This window comes from Meriones unguiculatus, chromosome 12 (genome assembly GCF_030254825.1).
Source record: "Meriones unguiculatus strain TT.TT164.6M chromosome 12, Bangor_MerUng_6.1, whole genome shotgun sequence".
Classification (NCBI taxonomy): Eukaryota; Metazoa; Chordata; class Mammalia; order Rodentia; family Muridae; genus Meriones; species Meriones unguiculatus.
Window position 1 is genome coordinate 16,495,291 of NC_083360.1, and position 25,730 is coordinate 16,521,020.

Genomic DNA, 25,730 nt, shown 5'->3' on the forward strand with positions numbered 1-25,730 from the left:
TTTAATTGAAAATTTCATGATTTCCTTGTTTGTTTGTTTGTTTGTTTTTTATTGCTGAGTAATATTCTGTTGTGTAGATATACAACAATTTGTGCATCAATTCCTCCACTGAGGGGCATCTGGGCTGTTTCCAGCTTCTGGCTATTACAAATAAGGTTACTACAAACATGGTTGAGCAAATGTCCTTACTGTGTACTTGAGACTCTTTTGGGTCTCTTTTGGGACTCTTTTGGGCCTAGGAGTGGGCTAGGTCTTGAGGAAGTGCTATTCCTAGTTGTCTGAGAAAGCGCCAAATTGCTTTCCACAGTGGTTGTACAAGTTTACATTCCCACCAGCAGTAAAAAACAAGGAAATCATGAAAAATCTGCAGATAAATGATGGGATCTGGAAAAGATCATCCTGAGTCAGCTATCCCAGAAGCAGAAAGATGCACACGGTATATACTCACTCATATAGACATATAATATAGGATAAACCTACTAAAATCTGTACACCTAAAGAAACTAATCAAGAGGGAGGACTCTTGCTAAAATGCTCAATTCCTATCCAGAAAGGCAAAGAGGATGGACCTCAGAAGAAGGAGAGAAGAGGGAACAAGTCAGGAGCCTGACACAGAGGACCTTTGAAAGGCTCTGCCCTGCAGACTATCAATGCAGATGCTGAGAATTATGGTCAACCTTTGGGCAGAGTGCAGGGAATCTTATGAAAGAAGTAGGAAACAGTAAGATCTGGAGAGGACAGGAACTCCACAAGGAGAGCAACAGAACCAAAAAATCTGAGCACAGGGGTCTTTCCTGAGACTGATACTCCAACCAAGGACAATGCATGGAGATAACCTAAGACCCCTGCACAGATGTAGCCCATGGCAGTTCAGTATCCAAGTGGGTTCCATTGTAATAGGAACAGGGACTGTCTCTGACATGAACTGATTGGCTGGCTCTTAAATTACCTCCCCTTGAGGGGGAAGCAGCATTACCAGGCCACAGAAGAAGATAATGCAGCCACTCCTGATGAGACATAATTGACTAGGGTCAGAAGGAAGGAAAAGAAGACCTCCCCTATCAGTGGACTTGGGGAGGGGCATGCATGCAGAGGGTGGAGGAATGGAGGGATTGGGATGGGAGGAGGGAGGGAACCACAGGGGGGGTACAAAGTGAATAAAGTGTAATTAATAAAGAATTTAAAAAAAAGCCACCTAAACTAGCTTTTAGGAGTTACTTTTCCTTAAGTGAAGCCAAAATACCAAACTGAAACAATTTACTAAAAGAAGAATCATGGATTCGGAGAGTTTCAGAGCATGATGGTGGGGAAGGCATGGTGGAGCAGCTTAGATCATGGAACTTCATCTTAAGGCAGATCATGAAGCAGAGTGAGGAAGGAAATAGGCAAAAACAAACAAACAAAAAACATGGTCTGAATTACCTACCTGATTCTATTCCTGAATCTAAACAAATAAGACCATCACCTAAGGACGGACCCATCATTCAAAAAATATGTCTTGGGGGTTATTCTAACTTTAACTCTCATATACACAATGTAAAGATTTATTCCAAAAAAAAAAAAAAAACCAAACAAACAAAAACAAAAAAACATTTAAACTTGTTTTGTGAAGAACACATATATGCCTAAACTGTGTTATCTCTACAAGGCCACTTAGAGTGAATTAGTAAAAGGAATGGACTAAAATCGTAAAACTTCTTAAGTTTAATTTAAAGTGACTACTTGTTGATCTTCCCAAATAAGACAGAGGCAAGTCAGGTAACAGTGACAGTTTCCAGTAGGTGGAGATGATGAACCTTCCCCTCTCCCCACAAAGCCTGAGCTGGTAATTCATGGAACAAAGAGGAAATCAAGCATTGAGGGAATATTTCTTGAATTTCTATCAAAATTCCAGAGTCTGCCTACCTGTCCACTGAAACTAAGGAAATGGGATAGGCTCACCCTTAGGCTCTTCTGTGTCCTACTACGGAAGGCTGTTGGGACATTCTTCCTCAACTATGACAGGGTGTGTCCTGCCACCATTGGATGGGATGGGACACTGGACCACTAGGGCTGGGAGAAGTCTCCATCACCGGTCAGGTGGAGACAGAAAGGCACTATATGCCAGAGGAAAGAGTCTGGATAGTTTCCAGGGGATGGGATATTGGTGTTGACCATTGGTGAGGGGCTGACTATAAGGAAGGATGTAACCCGTACCACAGCCATAAGGAAACAGCAGACAGAGAGACAACATGCCTGCCTGAGGATGGAATGCCTCAGAGTTTCCAAAGGGAGGCACGCCTCTGTGAAAAGGGCTCTTTTAACCTAGGAGAAGGAGGCAAATTGACATACACATTTTATAAGTCAAAGTTAAAGACAAAGAAATTGATAGTGGTCTTTGTATGCCCAATGTGAATTTGTTGATCTTTTATTTTGTGGTAGGTTTTCAGCATAATCTAAGGAAGTCAAGTGAGAAAAGGGTTTCACACTAGCTAAGTGGCCAGGCTGGAAGGATGGCTTGTGAGTTCTGACAAAGCCAGAAGAGAAGACTGTGGTAGATGAGCTAGAGCAGTAAGGAGAGTGGATAAAAGTGCTTGAGTGATGCAATGTCCGATTGTGTGAAGACTTCCAGACCTAGATCTCAGACAGTATGAAGCTTTAAGAGGGCTCTTAATCTGGAGGATGCTCTGATTTGCATATATACCTCTTTATTTTGCCACATGTTCTCATGGTGGGGTGGAACATCTCCGGAGGAAGGTCAATCTGTAAGTTCAGAGTCAGGGCTTGCTTCAAATTCCAAGGCAAAAACAATAAAGTAGAAAAGGAGCAAGCAGAGTAATATTTGCCAGGTCCGAACCACAAAGATAATCTAACCTTAAATGTAATTGATTCTCTTGTGTTGCTTTAGATCACCTTCCAAACCTTCCAAACCAATTTGAGGGAAGCAATTTATATTAACAAGCAGACCCATGGTTCCAGCCATTTTGAGTGGCTGAGCTGATTGAAGGCAGTGAGTTCCTGACATGACAAGTTGTCTCAGGCACTTGCTAGCTTACCCATGGAGTCACCACTGGTTCTCTCGGAGTCTTTTCCAACTGCCTGAAGTCAGGGCTGTCCTCCAGCTGCACTAGGCTCTAACCCTGGGCTAACATTTTTGGAAACACTCCTTTCTTCCTTTGGAATGGCTTCACTTGAATAAGCTGCATTCATTAAAGTCACTTTGTGAAAAATGTGAAGGATTTCCACATATCCGGACTCCTCAACATATGCTAATGAGACTGCCTGTCAAGGACATTGATTTCCTCACTTTCAGGGAAGGCAAAGGTACTATCAGGTGATTGCTGTGTGAGTGATTTACGAGAGAACCCACCTCCTTTGTAATCAAGGACGGCAGCAGTGAGAACGGAAGAATGAGTTTCAGGCCCTTAACACTTGTTGGGATATTGAAATTTCAATCCAGGCAACTACCACCCCCCGACACCCCCCCCTTGACCCTCCCCCCGCAGTGGTATTCCTTGTGTTTTTGATCTGAGACCCAAAATGAGTCACCGAATTTTACTCCTGCCATCCACTGAAACTACCTTTGTTGTGTTTTTGTTTGCTCATCAGCACCTTTAACACAACATATCAAGCTCAGATAAAAGGTAACTAAGGTCACCAGCTTCGGGGGCGCTAACCTGCTGTCTGTGCTTGTTTGAGTGAGCAGCTAGCTGGCTATCTCCCCATCCTGCCTGCCCAGCTTTCCTGTGGTGCCTGCAGCCCTGTGGGTCCCTCCGTGCAGACCGCACTAACGGAAGCGATCGTGTATTTTCTAGGTTTCCTCTACGCCCAGAACAACACCAAGCGCAGCATTAAAGAGCGGCTCATGAAGCTCTTGCCCTGCTCAGCTGCCAAAACGTCGTCTCCTGCTATTCAAAGCAAGTTTCCTTTCTTTTTCACCCCCAAATTGTTTGTTTTGTTTGTTTAGGTCCGCACGCACTGCAATTTCTGCTTCTAAAAAGAATCGATACATCATCTCCTGAAAAGCAGTGTCTATTTAAAGCTCTTGTTTATCTGAAACACTTAGGTACAAGCAACAGGCACTTTTCATTTGGCAGTAGGAAAGCTTAGTGTCAATAACAGAAGCCCATGCTTCCTAACACTGAGGAGTTTCTATTGCATCCAAGGCATGGGGACTAGCCTCAAGGACTGCTTTGCTTAAAGTGGTCGCACAGCAGTTGACAATTTAAGCTACGTTATTTTTTAAGTTTCTTGTTTTCTAGTTGCAACATAAAACTTCCATATTTATGGAGTGCCATGTGGTGTTTTGCTACATGAATATCCTGCATAAAGTTCAGATGGATAAACATAACCACATCCTCAAACATTTATCTTTTCTTTGATGCAAATTATCCAAAGCCCCCTACTTATAGCTTTTCTGGGATTCAGGATATACTATAATCACCGATGGCCACTCTGATATACAACAGAACCTGAATCTAGCTATAACTTAGTAATCATTAATTAACCTTTGTGATGCCTCATTTGCAGTTATGCTTCTCATTATCCACTACCACTTATGAATAATAGTGGGTATATATGTTATTTTTATTCAATTTCTATTATAATTTCTTGACTTCTTTTTTTAATTCTTTTTATTAATTACACTTTATTCACTTTGTATCCCCTCTATGGTTCCCTCCCTCCTCCCGTCCCGTTCCCTCCCTTCTTCCACCCTCTGCATGCATGCCCCTCCCCAAGTCCACTGATAAGGGAGGTCTTCTAATCCTTCCTTCTGATCCTAGTCGACTTCTTTTTTTAAAGTATAACTTTCTTTCCTTTGTTTATCCCCTGCCCAGACTGGTCAAGGTTCTCAAGAAAAACAGAGCCAATATAAAATTAAAATAATATGCACATACATATACATGTACACACATACATATTATATACACATATATGTATATTCCTAAGTACATGTTTATGTCTAAACTCATACACACAAATAAAATTACTTTGGCTTACAGAACTGTGATGGTAGGTGGACTGGAAAGTTAGGCAGCGTTTGATGCTGTCAGATAGAGTAGGGATTTTTCTTGAGGAAGCCTCGGGTCTGTTTAACTGTTTGCATGAGACTAACTAAAACCAAAATAATCTATCTTTTCCTTGTAGTCTGCCATTTGTGGGCATCACCACTTTCATACACTACATCCACATTAACACTTAGATTAGAATTCAATTAAATAACTGAGCAGTCTAGTTTAGCCAGGTTGACACATGAAACTAACTAGCACGCTGGCTTGCCTTCTCTTTCTCCAACTATCTGGCGTCCTTGTGCATTAGAAAATAGAAAACTCTTAAAGAGAGAACAACAGTTAAATTTATAAAAAATACTTAATGTTGTTGACCCTGTAAGTTTGTAAGCAGTCTATATAAAAAAAATGCTTACATTAATTTGATTCCAAGCATCAAACAACTCTTAGAATCAGACAAGAGAAGGTTTTCTTTCCTACTAAGGAAAAAGAACATCAAAAACTGGGGAGAACTAGCCAAGGCCTGGGGTATAGAGACAGTATCTCCACCTATGTATTTTATATTCTGCTGTATCATTTTGTAGAAGCCATTCAATCAACTGGTGATTTAAAATCTAAATATCACAACTCTACACAGCACAAAAAGAGAAAAATAAAACCCGAAAAATTACATTGAGTAAAAAATTCTACAGTTAAAAAACAAGAATTGTTATTTTGGATTACAAAATCCAGCAGGCATGCATACCCATTTAGTGAATACTTGTCATAAGCCAGTCACCATGTTGAGAGCAGTCAATATACCACATTTCAAAATATAGAATAAAATTCCAAACAGCAAACACACAGAAGTCTTCTGAACTAGATTTTGTGTTACATTCATGATGGGAAAATAACAATAAAAGAAATTATTTTTTTCCAGGTAGAAAGTCTATGCACAAAATCATTAAAATAATTATTGTGGTTCATTGCCTATTTCTTTATTTTCATTGCACACTTTCACACATACACACTTGTATATACACAACAGTGCACAAATAAAACATCTCATGTCCACACTAACCCACAAGACTATAATATAGAGGGATGAAATCTTAATCCAATATGATGACAAAGGAGCAGGGTTTGTGACCTCTCTGCATCAGAGACAGCTGCCTATTAGAGCAATTGCTTTGCTCCTTCCAAAGTGGAGTCAACATTGCCAACTTAGCTGGCATTTCTGAAAACAGAGCCATTTGTATCATATATACATGTACAATGTGAGTGCCAATTGAGTCTCCATATTTTCTTAGTGAAGAACTAAATTGTCAGAGTTCCTTAGTATTTTCTGTGTACTGATTATCTAGCAAAATGTCTACAGAGGAGGCAATTCATTTAACTACTACTCTGAAAAGGTATTTCTTGAAATTACAGCCAAGTATAAACATGTTCTAAACACAACAATGAGAATAACTGAAGTCTTATCCTTGAAAAATTCAACATCCTCTTCCCATGGGAAAATAAAAACTAAAGTTATAATAAGGCTTCAGTTTATGTCATCCAGGATGGTTCAGAAAAATAAAATAAATAGCAACTAATTCTGGTGAGTAAAGAATTTTTATATATCCACTCATAGGAATATAAATTCATCACAATACTATGAAAAACACTATGAAGATTCCTCAAAAAATCTACAAGCAGAACAAGCCTGTAGCTCAGCAAACTCACTACATCAATAAACCATAGTGGACATCATTGTTTAGCACTATTCATAAAAGTCAAGTTATGCGATCAACTGAGGTGTCTAGCAAAAGATGAAATGAAGAAAATGTTACATGTATAATAGAGTTCTACTCAACTATAATGAGCAAATTTAAGTAATTTGTTGAAAATAGCTATACTATGAGATTGACATATATATATGTCAATATATATTTATATATATTATATATATATATATATATATATATATATATATATATATAGGCCAGATACAGAAAGACATGTTTTCTCTCACTTCTGGATATAAACATTTATAAAGATACATAAAGATACATAAAACCATATATATGTATGTATATATATATGTATATATATATATATATATATATATATATATATATAGTCTCGTGTGACCTCAGTAAATCCTAAACTTTTGATGAGACATGAAACACTTTGAGCCCAGAATTAGAAAACTTAAAATTTGAAGGATCATGGGAAGACTTCTATTTGATCTCCCCATTTGGTATAAAAAAGAATCACTGGTCCTCATAAGAGAACAGCCTTGCTCTCTGAAAGCTAACTCTGAGGCTATTGCCATCTTAGGGGGTATTTTGCAGTGATACTGTGAATAAAAAATGAGTGTTAGGCTATATAATGCTCATTATTAGGCCTAAGTTTATCACAGTGGTACTATCTAACCCACTATCACAAATAATAAGACAAAGGCAACTTGGATTTTATAATTTCCTTACTTACCTTTAGCCAGGCAGATATTTTGCCTCAGCTGTATCAAAATGTCACCATCCATCTCCCAGCCCCCATCCAATTCCATCTGCAGTAATCGTCTTCCTTGTCTATCTTCCAACTATAATCCCCATATACTTGCTTATTTTCTTCATCTTGGTGTTTTTTTCTATCCAGACCACCCTCAGGGTCTTTTCTTATTGCCCACAAAGTTCCTTCTCCACCTTGGGCATCCTTCTTCCTCCTCTCTCCCTGCCGGTCTGTTTCCAGTGCTTCTCCTGATCTCAACATACCAGAAAACATGGCCATGCTTTCCCCATTCTGCCCCGTCCAGGTATAGGCTTTAATCAACCAATCAGGTACAATGTCTTAGGCAGGTTTACAAAAGAAGGATAAGAGTAACCAGATCTTGAGGGCCAGTATCAGAACAACCCACAGTAGAGTAAGCCTGAAAAAGCCTGTCTATGAACATGACTGTGATAGTCTGACTTTGAAAGCAAGACACCATTAGTCTGCTTTTTCTCCTTTATCACTGCCTGGTCTTCAACACCACTGTCTTGATCCCTCCTCCTTCTTCACTTTATAGACACTTATTTAATGCACTTGAAATAATTTCTGTTGTGGATGCTTCACATTAAAGCATTGAAAGAAGTAGTACATGTAAAGAGTTTATGAAAGACAGTATGCTTTCAAGTGTATGAGATAAAATATTTAATTAAAGGTAAAAATTATAATCCCCTAAACATACTAAAACCTATACTCCTAAAGAAGCTAAACAACAAGGAAGACCCTAGGGAAGATGCTCAATCCTCATTCAGAAGGACAGATGCAATAGACATCGGAAGCAGGAGCAGACAGGAACAGGAGAGGAGCCTGCCACAGTAGGCCTCTGAATGACCCTGCTGATCAAGGTTTCAAAGCAGAGGCTGAGACTCATAGACAGACTTTGGGCAGAGTGCAGGGAATCTCATGAAAGAAGGGGGAGATAGAAAGACCTGGAGGGGACAGGAGCTCCAAAAGGAGGCCAACAGAGCAAAAAAAGAAAAAAAAAATACTGAGCCCTGGGGTCCCTGCAGAGACTGATACCACAACCAACGAAAATGCATGGAGTGGACTTAAAACCCCAGCTCAGATGTAGCCTATAGACTCAGTCTCCAAGTGGGTTCCTTAATAAGGGGAGCAGGGACTTTCTGTGGCATGAATTCAGTAGCCTGCTCTCTGAAAACCTCCCCCTGAGGGGTGCAGTCTTGTCAGGCCACAAAGGAAGACAATGCAACCAGTCCTGATGAGACCTGATAGGCTAGGGTCAGATAGAAGAGGAGGAAGAGTTCAGGTATCAGTGGACTAGGGGAAGGGCATAGGGGGAGAAGGAGGAGGGAGGGTGGGATTGGGAGTAGACGAGAAAGGGGTACATAGCAGGGATACAAATTGAAAAAATTGTAATAAATGATAATAATAAAAAATAAAAAAATACAGTCCTCAAAATTAATGTCTTAAGCACATATCCTGACTTTGATGGTTGAGAAAACTGCCAAGCAAATTCTAAAATTGCAACTACCATAGAAAGGTTTCAGGGAGCAGTGCATGACTTTGAAGAGAAAGGAGTAATCACCTCAGGCAATAGCCTATGTCCTCTACTTGAAAATTAGAAATTGATGTACTCTTATGATCATTAATTTAGGATGTGGAGTTCTGCCTGGTGTTAACTTCTGAACAAGAGTGAGAAATCAGATGTGGATAAAGGCTAGCAACAGTTTTCTGCTAAACTAGGAACTTTCTTGTTCAACTTTTGTACCCATCCTTTGTCCCCTGATGACCCAATTTTCCATTGCTCGTTGAGTGTCCATCCCAGGCTATTGATGAAACACAGTCAAATGTTTCAAATATAACACGGTTAAGTGTGTATATTCAGCAGGGGGTCTAGCTTCTCCTGTCACTTGTCTGGTATCTCCAGCTGCCTAGATTCTGAAGCTGGGTTTTTCTCTCATCCCCCTTTTGCTTCCCCACCTACCACCCTACCGGTCTCTGTACTGCTGTCAGCTTTCTCTCTGAGATGTAAACAATCTTTGAGTCTTGCATTATGGTACTTTTTGGGTCCATTAATTCTGCCAAGAATAACTGAAAGAGGTAGAGGGAAGACATCATTCTGACACATGTTGGGTTTCTGTTGTGCTTGTTACTAAACCAGTTCCTGGGATGATTTGACCCACACCTTCTTCATTTAGTCTTTATTCTAAATCACTGTGTCTTACTTAGAGCATATGAAACATGCAGAATACTCTAAGAGACGAACATTTTTTTCAAGTTACATATCTCACTGAACTTATATGGAAGGGCAGAGATAACAGTAACATTCCCTCCTGATGGGATGAATATTATTAAGGAAGGGAATGCATGGTAATGTATCTAAAAGTGGATGTGAGCTAAGGAGATACATGGGCTGGGTTCGGGCAAACCTAACTAATTAAAAAATGTCTGAGAGTCTGAAAGAAGAAACTGGTGTAGAGAGAATGGAGAAAGGGAGCACAGCACGCTGGAGATAAAAAAAAATGTTTTCTGTTATTATCTGAAAATGTATTATTATTGTCGCAGGATTAAATAAAGTAATTAACACAAAGCAGTTAATGCATGAAGCACCATTAGAATAAATAAACAACAAATTGTAGCTAATATGACCTGAAAAAAAGTAATTATTTAAAATTTTTGGCATAGAAAATTTCCCAAATAGCAGAGCTGGTTTCCAGACCCCCAAAGCCTGTGTTTTCATCAATTTTCACCTTTGAACTATTGAAGAGGACCTTGTAAAATTGACCAGAGTTGCTTTATCAAGGCTCTTCAAATTAAAAAGAAATCTGGGAAAGCACTGAATCGGAAATTTTGCTCTGGAAATGTAAATTGTACATCTTCACCTCTGTCCTTTTTTTCCCTATCTGACTCTGTTTCAGTCCTTTCTATTGCCTAGATGCAATGAGAAACCAGAACATCAAAGAGTGTGATAATATTGCTGATAAAATTCAGCCTCTTCACTCAAAGCACCAATCCTAAGTAGAGGGTGGAGCCCGGGGAACATTTACAAAATGTTATTACTGAAATTCTGTACATTCGGAGGTCTAGAAATCATTATCTTCAGAAGCAGTACTATCTCAAAATCAGTCACATGATTTTTCATAATAGTTATTCTTAATCCCCAAATGTGAAAACTAGCTTGTTGATGAATGAATAAGTGTTTATACAGTCAAGGAATATGATGAGCCTCATCACATATGGTTTTGTAGTAAGAAACTCATAGCAGCAGCACAAATATGAATACAAATTGCTTTTTCTCCAACAACAGGGTACTCGCTGTGTCTCCTAAATGCACAACAGAGTCATTAACTTTATCTCTAAAAAATAGCAATCATTTTCCTGCTTATTCAAACGATGTTATAATGATTAGAAGGGTACTTACTGATAATAGCCAGGAGCTCATACAAAAGAGAAAGCATTAAACACTTGAATATATGTTTGTTTATATTTGTGTACATTTTTATTTAAATTAGAGTCAAAATAGTATCCACTTAGTAATGACTCTGTGTTCTCATTCAATAAAAGAAGTTTATTTATTAAAGCAATGTTTTGGTTTAGAATTTGTATTGACTTGAGAAGACGAGATAGGGTCATCGTTAGATGAGACTACTCATAACTAATAATTCTTCATGAACACATTGGCATGAATAATTACAAGGCATGATTTTCTAGCTATATTAAGATTTTTGGTGGCAAATGCAGCTTAAGGTTTGAGCAGGTTTTATTTTCCCCTGGTGACATATTGATCATGGGGAATTTCACATAATGGTGTTGACAGAGCACTCACCAGAATTTCACTGGCGACAGGTTTGTTTGCAAAAGAAAGCTTTAACTGCCAACATGATGGCAATTAGAAATTACACAGCAACCCCCAGGAAAGTTTTTAACAACTTTTTGGCTTCTCACAAGTAACTGCTCTCATACTCCATCTTCCTTGGTGAATTTTGCTAAAATCCTCAACCTAGGCAGATAGTAGAGAAAGTTGATACAGAATCTGAAAAATGACCTAGGAAAATTTGTAAACTTTATTTTTAGCAGTTTTATCGTGGATGGGGGAGATGGGTTTTCATTACAATCGTAAGGCTTAGAATTTATTATACTTAAATCCCCAGATATTTAAATTACTTTGAAATATCCATCATTTATACTGAATCCAATGCTCTTCTAAGTTCTATACCAGCTCAACTTTTCAATTTACTATATAGTGTAGATTACTATAATGTATATAATGTAATACAATGCAAGACGGGTGTTATTCTACAGAATAGAAAAACGAGGCATAGGAGATAAATTACCTTGCTTGATTATACCATCAGGAAAAACCATGGAAGGGCCTGAAGCCTGCAGCAGTGCTCCGTAGACTACAAACCTTATCAGTTATCTAGTTGTGGTTAATATTTTGACAAATATGTAGAATGTCAATTTTAGGAAAACAAGATCTTTTTCTCCACTTACTTCTTTTGAAACAAGTTCATGGGGCCAATTCATATAGAGATGTTATGGTGGCTCCTTGAATGAATGCTTCTTCCTCTTTCTGGGATAATATGTAAAAAAAAATTGGAAATTGTTATTGGGTCTTCTTTTACCAATGATCACAGGAGCCACTGAGACATTTCTCATTTCTGATTAAGGCTAATCATAGAGGTTTTAGAGCTTTGTGGATTTTTTTTCCTTGGTATCTGAGCACCCAGAGAGGCCATATAGGAAACAGTTGAAGTTTCTTTAAGTTCAGATATAAAACCATTTGGCATTATTATTTACTTATGAGTTACATATGTTGCTAAATATATATGTCCCCTGCTTTTGTTGTGGCTTTTTACAGGCTTATCTTGCTTCTGAATATCTTATTTCATTTTCATAAAATTCTTGTAAAAAAAAACAAATGCCAAGGGTTCTTGTCTCTTTCTTCTAAAATGAAGAAAGAGATAGACAGGCTTACCCAAATCACATAAGTATACATAGGTATTTAATAGCCCAATGGCCAATGGAAAAATATAGAACAGTCTTTGTCCTGGTCCAATGTATATCTACAAAGAATCTTTATTCAATCATGATATAAGCCAGCCAGAGGCAGACAACAGAGCAGCTGTCAGTGTGGACAGGTTTAGTTTATTTCATTTCATGGTGGCAGAATTATGGGGCACTACATCAAAGAGAAAAGTACTAAACCAAAGGGAAGCTGCAGAGCATCCTGTCTTGAGACTGCTATTACATGAAAATAAACAAACATGTCAAGATCAATCAGGTAGAGTAGTTATAAATAAAATGATGTAACAGACACTGCAAAAAAGAACTATTGGTGAGGTGTCACATAATGTGTATTAGTGTTTTGTTTCAAACACAGATTTATGACCGATGAGCCACAGACAATTTATGATGTTTTATTATCGTATTCCTTCCCTTATCTTCAACATGGACATTACTATGATGACTATTCTTTGTGCATATTCAGAGGGTTAATAGTGTATGTGAAGGTTTTATGACTTTTACGTGAGTGGGCAGTCTCTCTGTTCTTCTCTACCACCACAATGTTCATATCTGTGATAGTCACTAAGATAAGACTGAGTAAGGAACCTGAATAGAAGTTAGTCATTCTAGTCACTTAGTTCAGACTGAGTAAGGAGCACTGAATAGAAGTTAGTGTGTCTGCACAGCCCTTTGGGAAAGAGTCATCACTTCTTCAGTGCAGTTAGTGCAGATGCTGAAAAGATGAAATTTAACATGGTCTGGGAGTGGGGATCAAGAAGAGAGGAATAGGACAAAAGAAAGCAGAAAAATTTGAGCAAAAGTCTGCCCAAAAGGTATATGCTTGAGATGGTCTCACTAGCCACCCTCTACTGAGAATAGGATTATCACAAGACATAGCAGATATAGTTATTATTAACTTCAAAAGTCTGTGGTAGGCACAGTTACATTACTACCTAAAAGAGAAAACTAACGTGAAAAATTAAGATTTAATTATTAACCAGCAATCTCATAGTTATTCTATGTCAAAGAAGTTTAGCACTGTATTGCCAGAGTTCAGGGGGATCGCCACGAAGTGGACTGCCTGCAGGAGATGACAAAGGTCTAACAAACAGGTAACAGTGGTGAAAGGGTGAAGGTAAACTTTAGGCGGCCTGTGAAGGTGTTGATAAGAAATACTGGGAAACGACTGGTGTTGCTGAGTGAATAACAGAAAAGAAATGTCACCAAAGGACAGTGTTGGAATTAACCAAAATAAGAAACGGAGAAGGAAGAACATGACATAAGCTCAAGAGAGTGGTAGAATTGCATCAGACATGTTGGTTTAAGATGTCTGAAGGAAGTAAGCAGTCCTTGAGAAAGTAAACAATCCTGAGACAGGTTTCATTGCTAAATGGTCTAACTTTTTTTTTTCTTTGTTTTTCTTTTTTTTGTGGGGGGGATGCTTGTTTGATAAATTGTTTTCGTTATTCACTATTTATTTTTTTAAATTATTTATTTTTATTAACTACAGCTTATTCACTTTGTACCCCAGCTGTAGCCCCCTCCTTCAACCAATCCCACTCCCACCCTCCCTCCCTCTTCTTCTCCCATGTCCCTCCCCCAGTCCACTGACAGGGGAGGTCCTCTTCCCCTTCCTTCTGACCCTAGTCTATCAGGTCTCATCAGGACTGACTGCACTGTCTTCCTCTGTGGCCTGGTAAGGCTGCTCCCCCCTGACAGGGAGATGAGTTCATGTCAGAGACAGTTCCTGCTCCCATTATTAGGGAACCCACTTGGACACTGAGCTGCCATGGGCTACATAAGTGCAGGGGTTCTAGGTTATCTCCATGAATGGTCCTTGGTTGTAGTGTGATGAATTTTTAAATTTACTTTTCTTTTCTTTACTTCTTTACTTGACATTCCAAGGGTGTCCCCTCTTCCCTCTCCTCCAAGTTTCCCCTTCCCCCTTCTCTCTTTCTTCCCGGAAAAGGGGAGTCCCCTCTTCCCATATCAACCTTCCCCAGCACATTATGTCACATGAGGGCCGAGCATACCTTCATTCCCTGAGGCCAGGCAAGGCAGCCCTGCTAAGGGGAAGTGATCTAAAAGCAGGCAATAGTGTCCATGGTAAGAGGTAAGAGCCTCCCTCTCCTTCCACTGGCCAGGTATGCCATATGAAGACCCAGGCTACCCTTTGGCCACATATGTGCAGGTGGCCTAAGTCCAGATCATGCATGCTCCTTAGTTGATGTCTCAGTCTCTAAAACCCTTCATGGGACTGGATTGCTCAACTATGTTCGTAGCAGCTTTATTAGTAATAGCTAGAACCTGGACACAACCCAGAAGTCCCTCAGCTGAAGAGTGGATACAGAAATTGTGGTACATTTACACAATGGAATACTACTCAGGTATTAAAAACTAAGAAATCATGAAATTTTCAGGCAAATGGATGGGACTAGAAAAGACCACCCTAAGCGAGGTAACTCAAAGACACACATGGTATGTACTCAGTTATAAGTGGATATTAGACCTATAGTACAGGATAACCATACTACAATCCACAGACCCAAAGAAGCTAAGTAACAAGGAGGACCCAAGGGAAGGTGCCAGGATGTCATTCATAAGGGGAAATAGAATAGACAGCAGAAGTGGATGAAGAGAAGGAGCTGGGCAGGAGATGGAATGGGGAGGGAAACAAGGATGCGAGATCAGATGTGGGAAGAATTGGGGTGGGAGGTGAGAGGGCTGGGATAAATTTTTTTGTTTCGTACTTTCTGACTGCTAATTTGAGATAAATTTATTGGGCTAATGCCATACAGAGAAATTCAATGAAAAAAAGGTCATTTTTATAAAAATGTTGGGTCTGGCTTATCACAGTCTTTGTTTTATTAATACTATGATGCTGTTCACCTATGTGGCTAACAAGAGTTCTTACATATCTATTTTCCATTTGCCTTGACACAAGAAGTAATATTCAGGCTAAAGAAGAGTCCAGTCAATAAGACTGGGTTCTGCTGGCTTCTTTTGGACACTGAAATGGGAACCAAATACTTCAAACAGACTCAATTTTCCACTCCAGCAAGTGTATAAAATACAGACTACGGCTACATTATCTGCTTCGATTGCAGGGTTAAAGCTTAGCTGCTAACTTTCAAATTGCCAAGGGATTTCGAGGAGCAGAGTAGATGCACAGGCCTCCTTTGCATTATTGGTCCAGCTTTCTCTGCAAAGTTTCATTACAAAGAAAAAAGAAGATAAGACAAAATATGAAGATGAGCTGTCAGGAAGAGCCTTATGCACCTTCCATCATGAACATTTCCATCTGAAACTGTATCTGGGAAAACGATTCTATGTTATATTATAGATTTATATTTCTGAGTCTGCTTTTAAGTAAACATATCTCTACTGGGTGTTCTGGAGGTAATAAAATAAAGCATATTTGGTTTACCTTAATTAAAACTTAAAATAGTTAATGCTTTATATGAATAGATGTGAGAAGTTTTACTGACAAAATCATGGTATACAAGCAGAAAGCATGTTTTCATGCCTAAGATGCACCATGAGCCATGCAAAATCTTTTTTTAAATTTAATTTTATTTGTATATTTATTTGTTACAATTTATTCCCTTTGTATCCCTACTGCAGCTCCCTCCCGCCTGTGTTCCTAGATTCACCCATCCTCCCCTTTCTCCCCCTATGCCCTTTCACTAGTCCCCTGAGAGGGAGGGGACAGGAACTCCACAAAGAGAACAGTAGAGCCAAAATACCTGAGCCCAGGGGAGCCTGCAGAGACCAATACTCCAACTAAGTACCATGCATGGACAGGACATAGAGGCCCTTGTTCAGAAGGAGCCCCTTGGCTGCTCAGTTTCCAAATGGGTTTTCCTAGTAAGGGGTACAGGGGCTATCTCTGACATGTACTCAGTGGCCAACTTTTTGATCACCTACCCCTGGGGCATGCAAAATCTTTTAATCTTTAAATCTACTTATATGAAGTTACTATTCAATTGTTATCATCACCATTATGTGGATGAGAAACTCAATATTTTCAGTTTTAAGTGAATTGCCCTAAATTATACAAACACTATGTAGCAACAATGACAGAACTCAAGCCCAGGTCATTTGATAATTTGACAAAATTTGCATCAAAATCTACCATGTGGCAGGTATTTTCTTAGCTGCAAAGGACACATTCACAAATGAATCACTCCTAAATCCAGCCATGTCATAATCAAGTGCGTAATGAGGTCAGGGGCTATGATGTGCTCCTTCATAATATCCTTCTAAGGCATAGTTTGAATTTATTGACAACCATTTTCTTTCAGTCTCTTGCTAACAGTGTGCAAATAAATTCATTAGAGACTACTCACCCTGCCCAAATTCACACAGCTAAGAAGAGTCAGAAACCAGCTGTTTCCTAGCTCCCACTCATAGAGTAGAGAAAAACGCCTCACTTAGTAAATAGGCAAGAAAAATCATGACTGCTGCCATCTACTGCTTAATACCTGCCAGTAAATAATTCAAATATTCTTTCAAAATGGTTTTGTAAGACGTTAACACAAATATTATCTTCACTTGATAATTTATCAAAGGTGCAGCTTGAAATGGTTAAATACTTTCTTCAGCGGTAGGATTGAGAAATATGCCCAGGAACAAAAATTTTATGCTAATTGCATAATTTCCTAGATGTATTGTGGGCATGGTTCTTGTCATTGTGTTGAGGATTTTAGTTTTGAAAACAGAATAGAACAAATAGCAGCAAATCACATTATCATGCAAATATTTACTAGATGCCAAATACACATAAAATATGACATTCTATTTAGGATGTTCAGGCACACAATCCTATGATGTTCAAGGGCTATTTTATGTCAATCTTTGTCATTAAACATATGAGGGAATAAAACCACTCAGAGTAGTTTGTAACGTTTTATCCTGATCACATAATGAATTTCTAGTTTGTGTTTGGACTGAGCAATCTTACATTTTCTAAACCAGAAAACTATCTCAAACAAGGAAGGAGTACCATAGTGTAAGATTGGTCCTTAAGTTATTTAATAATTCATATAGCTATGATAGATGTGCATGGCGTTACAATGCCAATGCTATGTTTGAGCCAACTTCAAAACATTACCTGCTAGCAGCACAAGGACATTACCTTTACCAACCTCAGCCAAACTTCCTCAGGAACAAATTCCTAACACATACATTGCATCTGTTTCTGCCTACCCTCATCTCAACAATATCTAGTGAACCAGCCACGACATTTAAAAAATGATACATTTCTGTAAGTTTCTTCATTATAAGTCTTGTGTATATACATTTTAAATTGACACTCTAAAAAAAAAAGATTCTTGCTGTTTCCTTCTTGAATAAAACGAGTAGGAAAAAGCCTTTTCTTAGAGATTAAGGATTTTTTTTTCTGTGAAATACACCTTTTCCCTTCCTCAGCTTTGTGTTCTCTTGGATTTTAGCTACTTTGATGCCAGTTCTAGACTTTAGGGTCAGAATTTTAGGGATTAATTCTTAACTTTATATCTTCCATTTCTATGTCATTTACAAATTAGGTCATTCTTTCCTAAATTGGTGGTTTTCATGTATAAAAACAAGGCAATAATATTTAGAATGATGCAACAATGAAAATTAAATAATTTTGTTTTCTGTAAAAAGCCTCTTTAAGGCTTTCTGACTATGTCTCCTCCCTTTTATATGATGCTGCATGAAATAAAGACATTATTGAAAACTGCAGATATAGGGTGAGGATATTCTTATTGCTAACAGATACTGTTACTGCCACTTGGCAGAGGACTACAGTAAGATCAAGTAAATGGAATCTTAAGCCTAGTTCTGTCACTGCTAGCTTTTGACGTATAATATTTAAAGGTAAAGCTCTGTGCTTTAATATGAAATCACAAATGTAAAGCTTGATTCTGGGCCCCTCTTGCTTCCAACATAATTCTCTTTTCTGCTTAGAGACCATTGCTACTGATTTTGTGATTCTTAGTAGGATGTGTATTTCTACATAAGTGTGGAATCAACTTCCCTCTCTGGAGGAAAGAAGAAGAGAACAATTCCATGAACCCCAGAACCTTGACTATTGCCAAATGGCATAGTTTCTTTCTCTGTGTCAGTGTCTTCACCCATAAATCTGGAAGGCAGCTAAATTAGAATTCTGTTAGGAGTTTGTAAGTTAATCAAAATGTAATGTTTAGATACAGCAAATTATGTAAGTGTTGTTTTGGCATTATTAGATTTTTAGGATAACTAGAAGAAAGTATATCACAAATCAAGAGCGACTCCTTTTCTAGAGCAGTTTTACTTTTTTTGAAAAGTTCATACATGTATATGATGTTTTAATAAAATTTACTTATAAGTCTCTTCTCTACAAAAATCTTCCCCATTCCTCCCCAACATGTATCCTCCTGACTTCATGTTTTATCTCTTTTTCTCCCCTCCCCCATTCTTCCCCATTCCTCCCCAACATGTATCCTCCTGACTTCGTGTTTTATCTCTTTTTCTCCCCTCCCCCATTCTTCCCCATTCTTCCCCATTCCTCCCCAACATGTATCCTCCTGACTTCATGTTTTATCTCTTTTTCTCCCCTCCCCCATTCTCATCCCACTTCTCTCAATACCCACTGAATCCGCTTAGTGTTACCAGCACTTGCATGGCTATGGGACCGTATGAGAGGTCGTGAGCAGCCTCTCGGGGCCCTCATTCTTTAAAAAACAAACAAACAAACAAACAAAAGCACCTGGAATTCCCTCCCCTCGCAGCTGTCAGTTATCAGTAGGTCCCCAGATAGGAGTGGGACTTTGTGAGTTCCTCCCCCCTAGGCTTGGAATTTGTGTGGCTTTGTCTTCTGCAGGCCTTGTGTATGTAGTGACAACTGCTCAGAATTCCTACGTGCAACAGGGTTGTCCTCAACAGTGAAAGCTGTTTCTCAACCGCTAGCCCTTTAGAATCACTCTGCCCCATCTTCTGTGATGACTCTTGAAAAAGCACCTATCACATAGCTATTCCACTTAGAGCTGAGCACTCCATAGCTTCTATTAGGATATTTTTAGCTGAGTGAACTAATAGGCCGTGTTTCTTATCTCTCTTTGTTTTATTACTTTTGAAAAATTTATTATTGAGTGTAATCACTCTCTGAATTTTCCCCGTCATTTTTTTTTCTGATCTTTTTTTATGGGTAAATTCAATCACACTCTCTGTTTCCATGCTCCTCCCTCTTATTAGCTCTAGTATAGATTATGTTTGTATATGTATTATCTGGTAATATTCTTTTTATATTTTTTTATCTACAAAAAGCCAATTGTGATCACAGATCACCTAAGACATAATAACTGTTGTCACATTAGGACATCAGATATACTATGGTGATGATATGGTTAATGCTGATAAAGAGAAATCCAACTAGGTAGCTTTAACAAATGTCTTATCTGGTTAGAAAGTTATTTATGTTTACAAAGAAGACAGAGACAATCCATTCATACATGCTGTGAGGAATTGTTCTGGCAGCTCACCTCCGAGTTGTTATGTTCTGTAGTGATTGAATTCAATCATGAAATTGCAAAGCAATTCAAGCTCCCCTAAAATGGAAATTGCTATGTCATTGCCAAAAATACCCCAAACAAAAAATGCTCAAAATAATTGGCCATTTTCAAGGTACTTTTTTCATTTTCTGTGTAATAAATGAATATAAAGTAGGATAGTGTAATAATTAAAGCACTTTTAAAAAAATTGGTCTTAAAATACACTCAATGCCTGTTATAAAAAAATATTTTCAGATTTAGAAATACCATGGCTTCTGATGCTCAGGGTAGTCTGTGCAGGTCCTGGAATTCTTCTGATGGTTTGATAGTGTTCTCTTCGTGGGTTATGTGTACATCATTAGCTTAGAATTAATTACTCACATACTCTTCAATTATGCTTCAAAATAGTTTCTGGTGGGTGGATAGATGAAGGGTAATAAAGACAGAAAGAATCAAGAGGTTTCCCAGGTCATCACCTTCTTGACACTAAAAATAATAATAATAACATTGTCAAACACTGATAAAAATGCTTATAAGGCCTCTCCCAGGTTTGAACTCTGCTTATGAATGTCAAATGTTAGAACAGGAAGAGGAAGCAAAGTAATTTGTGACAGGTGCTCTTCCATTCCTCATCAACTGTGCAGTGTACAGACTTAAGAGACTCCATAATCCCAGCTGCTATTTATTAACTGAATATCAGGCCGCCATTTGTGAGCAAGATGGGAAACCTCATGGTTTTTTGAAAAACACATTCCTTTACAGTTATAGCCAGGAGGACAGAGACTTCAGATGGGGTCATATTTGCATAATTATGATTGGCTATAATGGGCTTCTACAGTGTTTTAAGAAACATTAGAAAAAAACTCTTTGAAAAATCATCTTTTTCCCCAGTGCTTTAAATTCCAGTTTGTCGTTCAGTTGTGTCATGGCCTGTGGAGCCTATTGACTCAAATGCAGGAAAGCTTTGGCCCTTAGAGAGTTAAATCTAAGGAGCAAAGACTAAAAAGAGATAGCCAGGAATCTCAAGGGTGTCTGGGTTTGGGAATCTGTTGTCTGATCACAATTAAATCTGTTATAAAATGCACAGGGTCTTTTCTGAGACTGACATTCAACCAAGGACCATGTATGGATATAACCTAGAACCTCCACTCAGATGTAGCCTGTGGTAGCTCAGTAACCAATTGGTTTCCCAAAGTGAGGGGAACAGGGACTATTTCTAACAGGAACTCAATGACTGGCTCTTTGGTCTCCCCACCCCCGAAGGGAGGAGCAGTCCTGTTAGGCCACAGAGGAGGGCTTTGCAGCCAGTCCTGAAGATACCTGATAAAACAGGATCAGATGAATGGGGAGGAGGTCCCCCCTATCAGTGGACTTGGAAAGGGGCACGGTGGAGATGAGGGAGGGAGGGAGGGACTGGGAGGGAATGAGGGATCGGGACACGGCTGGGATACAGAGTTAATAAAATGTAACTGATAAAAAAAAAATAAAAAATAAAAAAAAATAAAATGCTAAAAAAAATATATATATATTATTTGCATCCAAGGTGTCTCAGGTACAAATGCAGCACCTGGGTCTGCTCCTTGGCAAGATACTGGAGATTTTCTACTTTGCAAGGAATCACAAGAGCTCAGAGTTCCATCTGTTACAAACAAGCCAGCACCTCCTTCCACATCCACCTCCATCTTTCCTAGCCCAAGAACCAATCCCCTTTTCACATGTCTCCCTCATGCTTCTCATTGGCAGGATGTCCTTTTTTAGCTAGAAACTTTCACACTGCACTTCAGCAAATTTTTCCTGGTGATTGAATAAGGCACCGCTTATCTCATAAGATTTTGGAGTCCATCGTGTTTCTCTCAAAACAGCTGCTGACTTCAAATTTACTAAACTCCTGATCGTTGGTGACAGAAAGGATTGATACCAAGGTGTCATGTGGGCTTACTTAAAGTTTGTAGATCCCAGTTTGCTCATTCCAAAATAAAGGTGACAGTGATCTCTCTCCATCTGTATTTATGTCAGTTTTGAAATTCAGTGACATGCTGTCAGGCTTAAGTGATAGTTCAGTAAACAGTGATGCCTTCTTACTAAAAATGAAAAAAAAAAAAAAAAAAAAAAAAAACAGCATTGAATTTAAAATACCTGGATGGTCAGGTAACCAGATAGATGGAAATACCTGTCTGTTTCATTCCTAACTGGCAACCTGACTTTGAGCTACTTAGGTTTAGCCTAGCAACATAGCCTTATCATTCATTTCTCTTATCTGAAAAAAAAATATAAGTTAATAATTCTACTAATGAAGAATGTTGTAAAAATTAAATGATCCAGCTGGACAGCAAACCTCCTAGGACTCACTGGGAAACCTTGGTAACATGGCATACTTTGATTAGCTTTGTTTCTCACCTCAGTTTAGTTGGATGAGAGAATACCGCAGACCTCTGATTTAGACAACAGAATTTTAATTTCTCATGAGTTTGAAAGCTGGAAATCTAAAGTCAGAGGAGCAGTGCGTCATTGTCCTTTTGTTGCATCTTCATGAGGATTTTCCTTGAGGCTGGTCTCAGTTGTCTTTTAGTGTCTTTATAAACATACCAGGCCGATTGGATGTTGGAAGAAGGCCTCATTATTATGACATTTCATAATTCTGATTATCCTCATAAAAGCCCTACCTTCAAATTTCATCATGAAGAGGGTCTATCAGTCCACTTTCCTTTCTTTACTCACTTGAGCTGGATAGTTTAAGATGAAATCATATGGTTTTCTTAAACGGTTTCAGAGTCTGAAAGTTTAAAGAGCAGGATGCCAGCTCTGATGAGGCTCCCTTTATCGCATTACATCATAGCTAAGGCATCAAGAGGGAACACATAAAAGGAACAGGATGTGTGGTGAGCGTAAAACCAGAGAAAGAAGAGGAAGGTGCCAGGAAAGCCTTCCCACCATCTATGGAACTATGAAGAACTTTGTGTCAGAACATGAAAACTCTGAAGGTAGCCTCATCTAAGGCACAGTAAGACACGGGGCCTGCAGCATGTGAATCAGGGGCACACAGTTCATTACACAAGTAAAGATCAGATGTCAGGCAGCAATACATGGATGGGAGAGCGGGAGCCCAAAAATGAGGGCTGTTAATGTCTCAGACATTGGCAGTACGCAGATGGCAAGAGGTTGTCATCTTTTTATCACTGTTATTTCTCTACGGACCAAAAGAGAGCGTGGAAAAGTAAAGAGCCACCTTGAGACATTGAAGTCCAGGTATAAATCAGATCCCCATCTTTTCTTCAGTGTGAAATCTGACCATGTCTTGTCTTAAATTTGTGAGACTCAGTCTCCACATGTGTGACAGATGGTCCTTGATACTTTATTTGGGAGGTCATTGTAAAGAGATTTCATCTATCTCCTGGTGCACACCAGGAATTTAATCAACTTTAGGCACTGTGATAGACAATTCCAGAATGCATGTTCCCCGACAGCACTAGGAAGGTGACCCGGGAGGATCCCGCTGTGCTCCTGGGAGGATTATCACCCAGGAATCAGAGTTGATTGCATCCAGTGCTGCTGCTTTCTAAAACCAGCATACACTGGCAATTGCTGATGATTTTAAGGATCTTTTATGAAGCCTGCCAGGTGGCTCAAAATAGAAACAGCCCTTTGGCAGGTCAGAGCCATGAAGAAGCACTAGTCAGTGGGGAAGACAAGGCAGCCTGCAGGCAGACATGCTGACAGGGTTCCTTTTGAATATCACATGAGATGATCACCCTGTTATACTACTTAATTCAATTACACTGACCCTCCCGCCTTAGGCCTTTTGTCTCAGCTGTGGCACCTGCAAGTCTGTGACAGGAGGAGAAAGAGACCGTCCCTACTGGGTAGTGCAGTCAGAGTTACTGCACGGTACAAAGGTTGGAAGGCTAATGCATTGTTTTGTTCCTCACTTCTGGAAAGGTCACTGGGTCTCTGCAAGGCCAGGCAGTGATTGAAAAGAGTGCTCCGAAAGCAGATTGAACTCTCCTCCACTTCTGCTTATGCTGTTTTTCTCAGGACAATGGAAAGGGAGCACAATGATTCTAAAGAAGACATTTTAGGACAACTGGAATCCCACAGACCAAAATCTAGTTATTCTATAGGGAAAAACATAAGTTCACAGGACTCCAGAACAATGGGAACTCTAGCATCATCAGCAACAAGTCTTTCAGTATTTATCAATTCACCAAATCACTGTGATTCCAGGGTAGCTATTAGAATCAGAGACTATTCAGATATATAAGGCTAGTCATGTTTTTTAAGGAGGTAGACATCAAACCTGATAGAGTTATTATGTCATGCTCAGTGTTCCTCAACGTTCCTAATGCCGTGACAGTTTTTCATGTTGTGGTTACTCCGAACCATAAAATTACTCGGTTGCAATTTTATGAATATAATTTTTCTTTTGTTATGAATTGTAATGTCAGTATCTGATGTGAAACATCCAAATGGGCCACAGCCCACAGGTTGAGAACTGTTGTATACTTCTAGATAGAACCTGCTGTATGGCAGTTTGGATAGGTTTCAGAGAGGATGCAGGAATACTTGAAACAGGATCTTTAAAAACGTTTGTATTTTAACAGATTTATAAAAGGAAGAGGTTATCAAAGAGCCAGCCACTGAGTTCATGTCAGAGCCAGTCCCTGTTCCCCTTACTAAGGAACCTACTTGGATACTGAGCTGCCATGGGCTACATCTGTTCAGGGGTTCTAGGTTATCCCAGTCCTTGGTTGGAGTTTCAGTCTCAGTCTCAGAAAAGATGCCTGGGCCCAGCTATTATGGTTCTGTTGCTTTTGATCAAGATTACAGTACTAGGCATGAAGTGCTGCCCTGCGGAGCAGGCCTCAAGCCTAATAAAGAAGGAATTGGTTTCCCTTTAGCAGTCATGCATATTTTGCCTTGTAGGCCAGTATTGCAGCATACTGGGTCCAGTGCTATGTAAGATCATTGATGTCTTTTCTTCCTCAGCACCCCAAATGATAACCCCATGGTACTGTGAAAGGCTAATCATCAGAGAGGACATTTTTGGTCAGTTTGAGATTGGTTCCACTATCCTGTAGCCTGGTTGATTCTATTCCCTAGATGTTGTAGAGACTAAATGAACATTGATACGCAAGTGTCTTTGTAGTAGGGTATAAAGTCCATTGGGTATAGGTTTAGGGGTAATACACTGAATCATAAGGCAGTACACTTTATTGCTATTAAACGTTTTAGAGTTACTCATTTTCTTTTCTATTGAATTTTTATTTTTATAGTAATTGCAGTTTATTCCCAGATGTAGCCCCCTCCCTCATCTCCTCCCATTTCCCTCTCTAAGTCCACTGATAGGGGAGGTCTTCTTCCCCTTCCATCTGACCCTAGTCTTTCAGGTCTCATCAGGACTGGCTGTAATGTCCTACTCTGTAGCCTGGTAAGGCTGCTCCTCCCTCATGGAATGGTGATCAAAGAGCCAGCCACTGAGTTCATGGCAGAGACATCCCCTGTTCCCATTACTAGGGACCCAATTAAATCCTGAACTGCCATGGGCTACATCTGAGCAGGGGTTCTAGATCCAGTTACTCGTTTTCTTCTATGTTCCTGGGTGTCATGTGTATTATGTATCTGTGTGCACCAAATGCATGTCTTGTTCCTACAGAGGTCAGAATAGGACATCTGATCCCCTGAAAACAGAGTTGCAGATGGCTGTGAGTCTCCAAATGGGGGCTGAGAACTTAACTTTGGTTCTCTTCAAGAGCCA

General features: G+C 39.2%; 1 protein-coding gene across 6 annotated transcripts in view; it reads left to right on the forward strand.

The window, feature by feature from the left end:
* Kcnip4 (potassium voltage-gated channel interacting protein 4) overlaps positions 1–25,730 on the forward strand; it is a 1,134,333-nt gene that overhangs the window by 996,016 nt on the left and 112,587 nt on the right. Inside the window, exon 2 of one of the 6 annotated variants that reach the window (XM_060365333.1) lies at positions 3,795–3,900. The exons of the other annotated variants lie outside the window; for them this stretch is intronic. Within the exon in view, the coding sequence (XP_060221316.1) occupies positions 3,795–3,900 (106 nt within the window). The remainder of the gene's footprint in view (positions 1–3,794; positions 3,901–25,730) is intronic. 6 annotated transcript variants of the gene reach the window in all.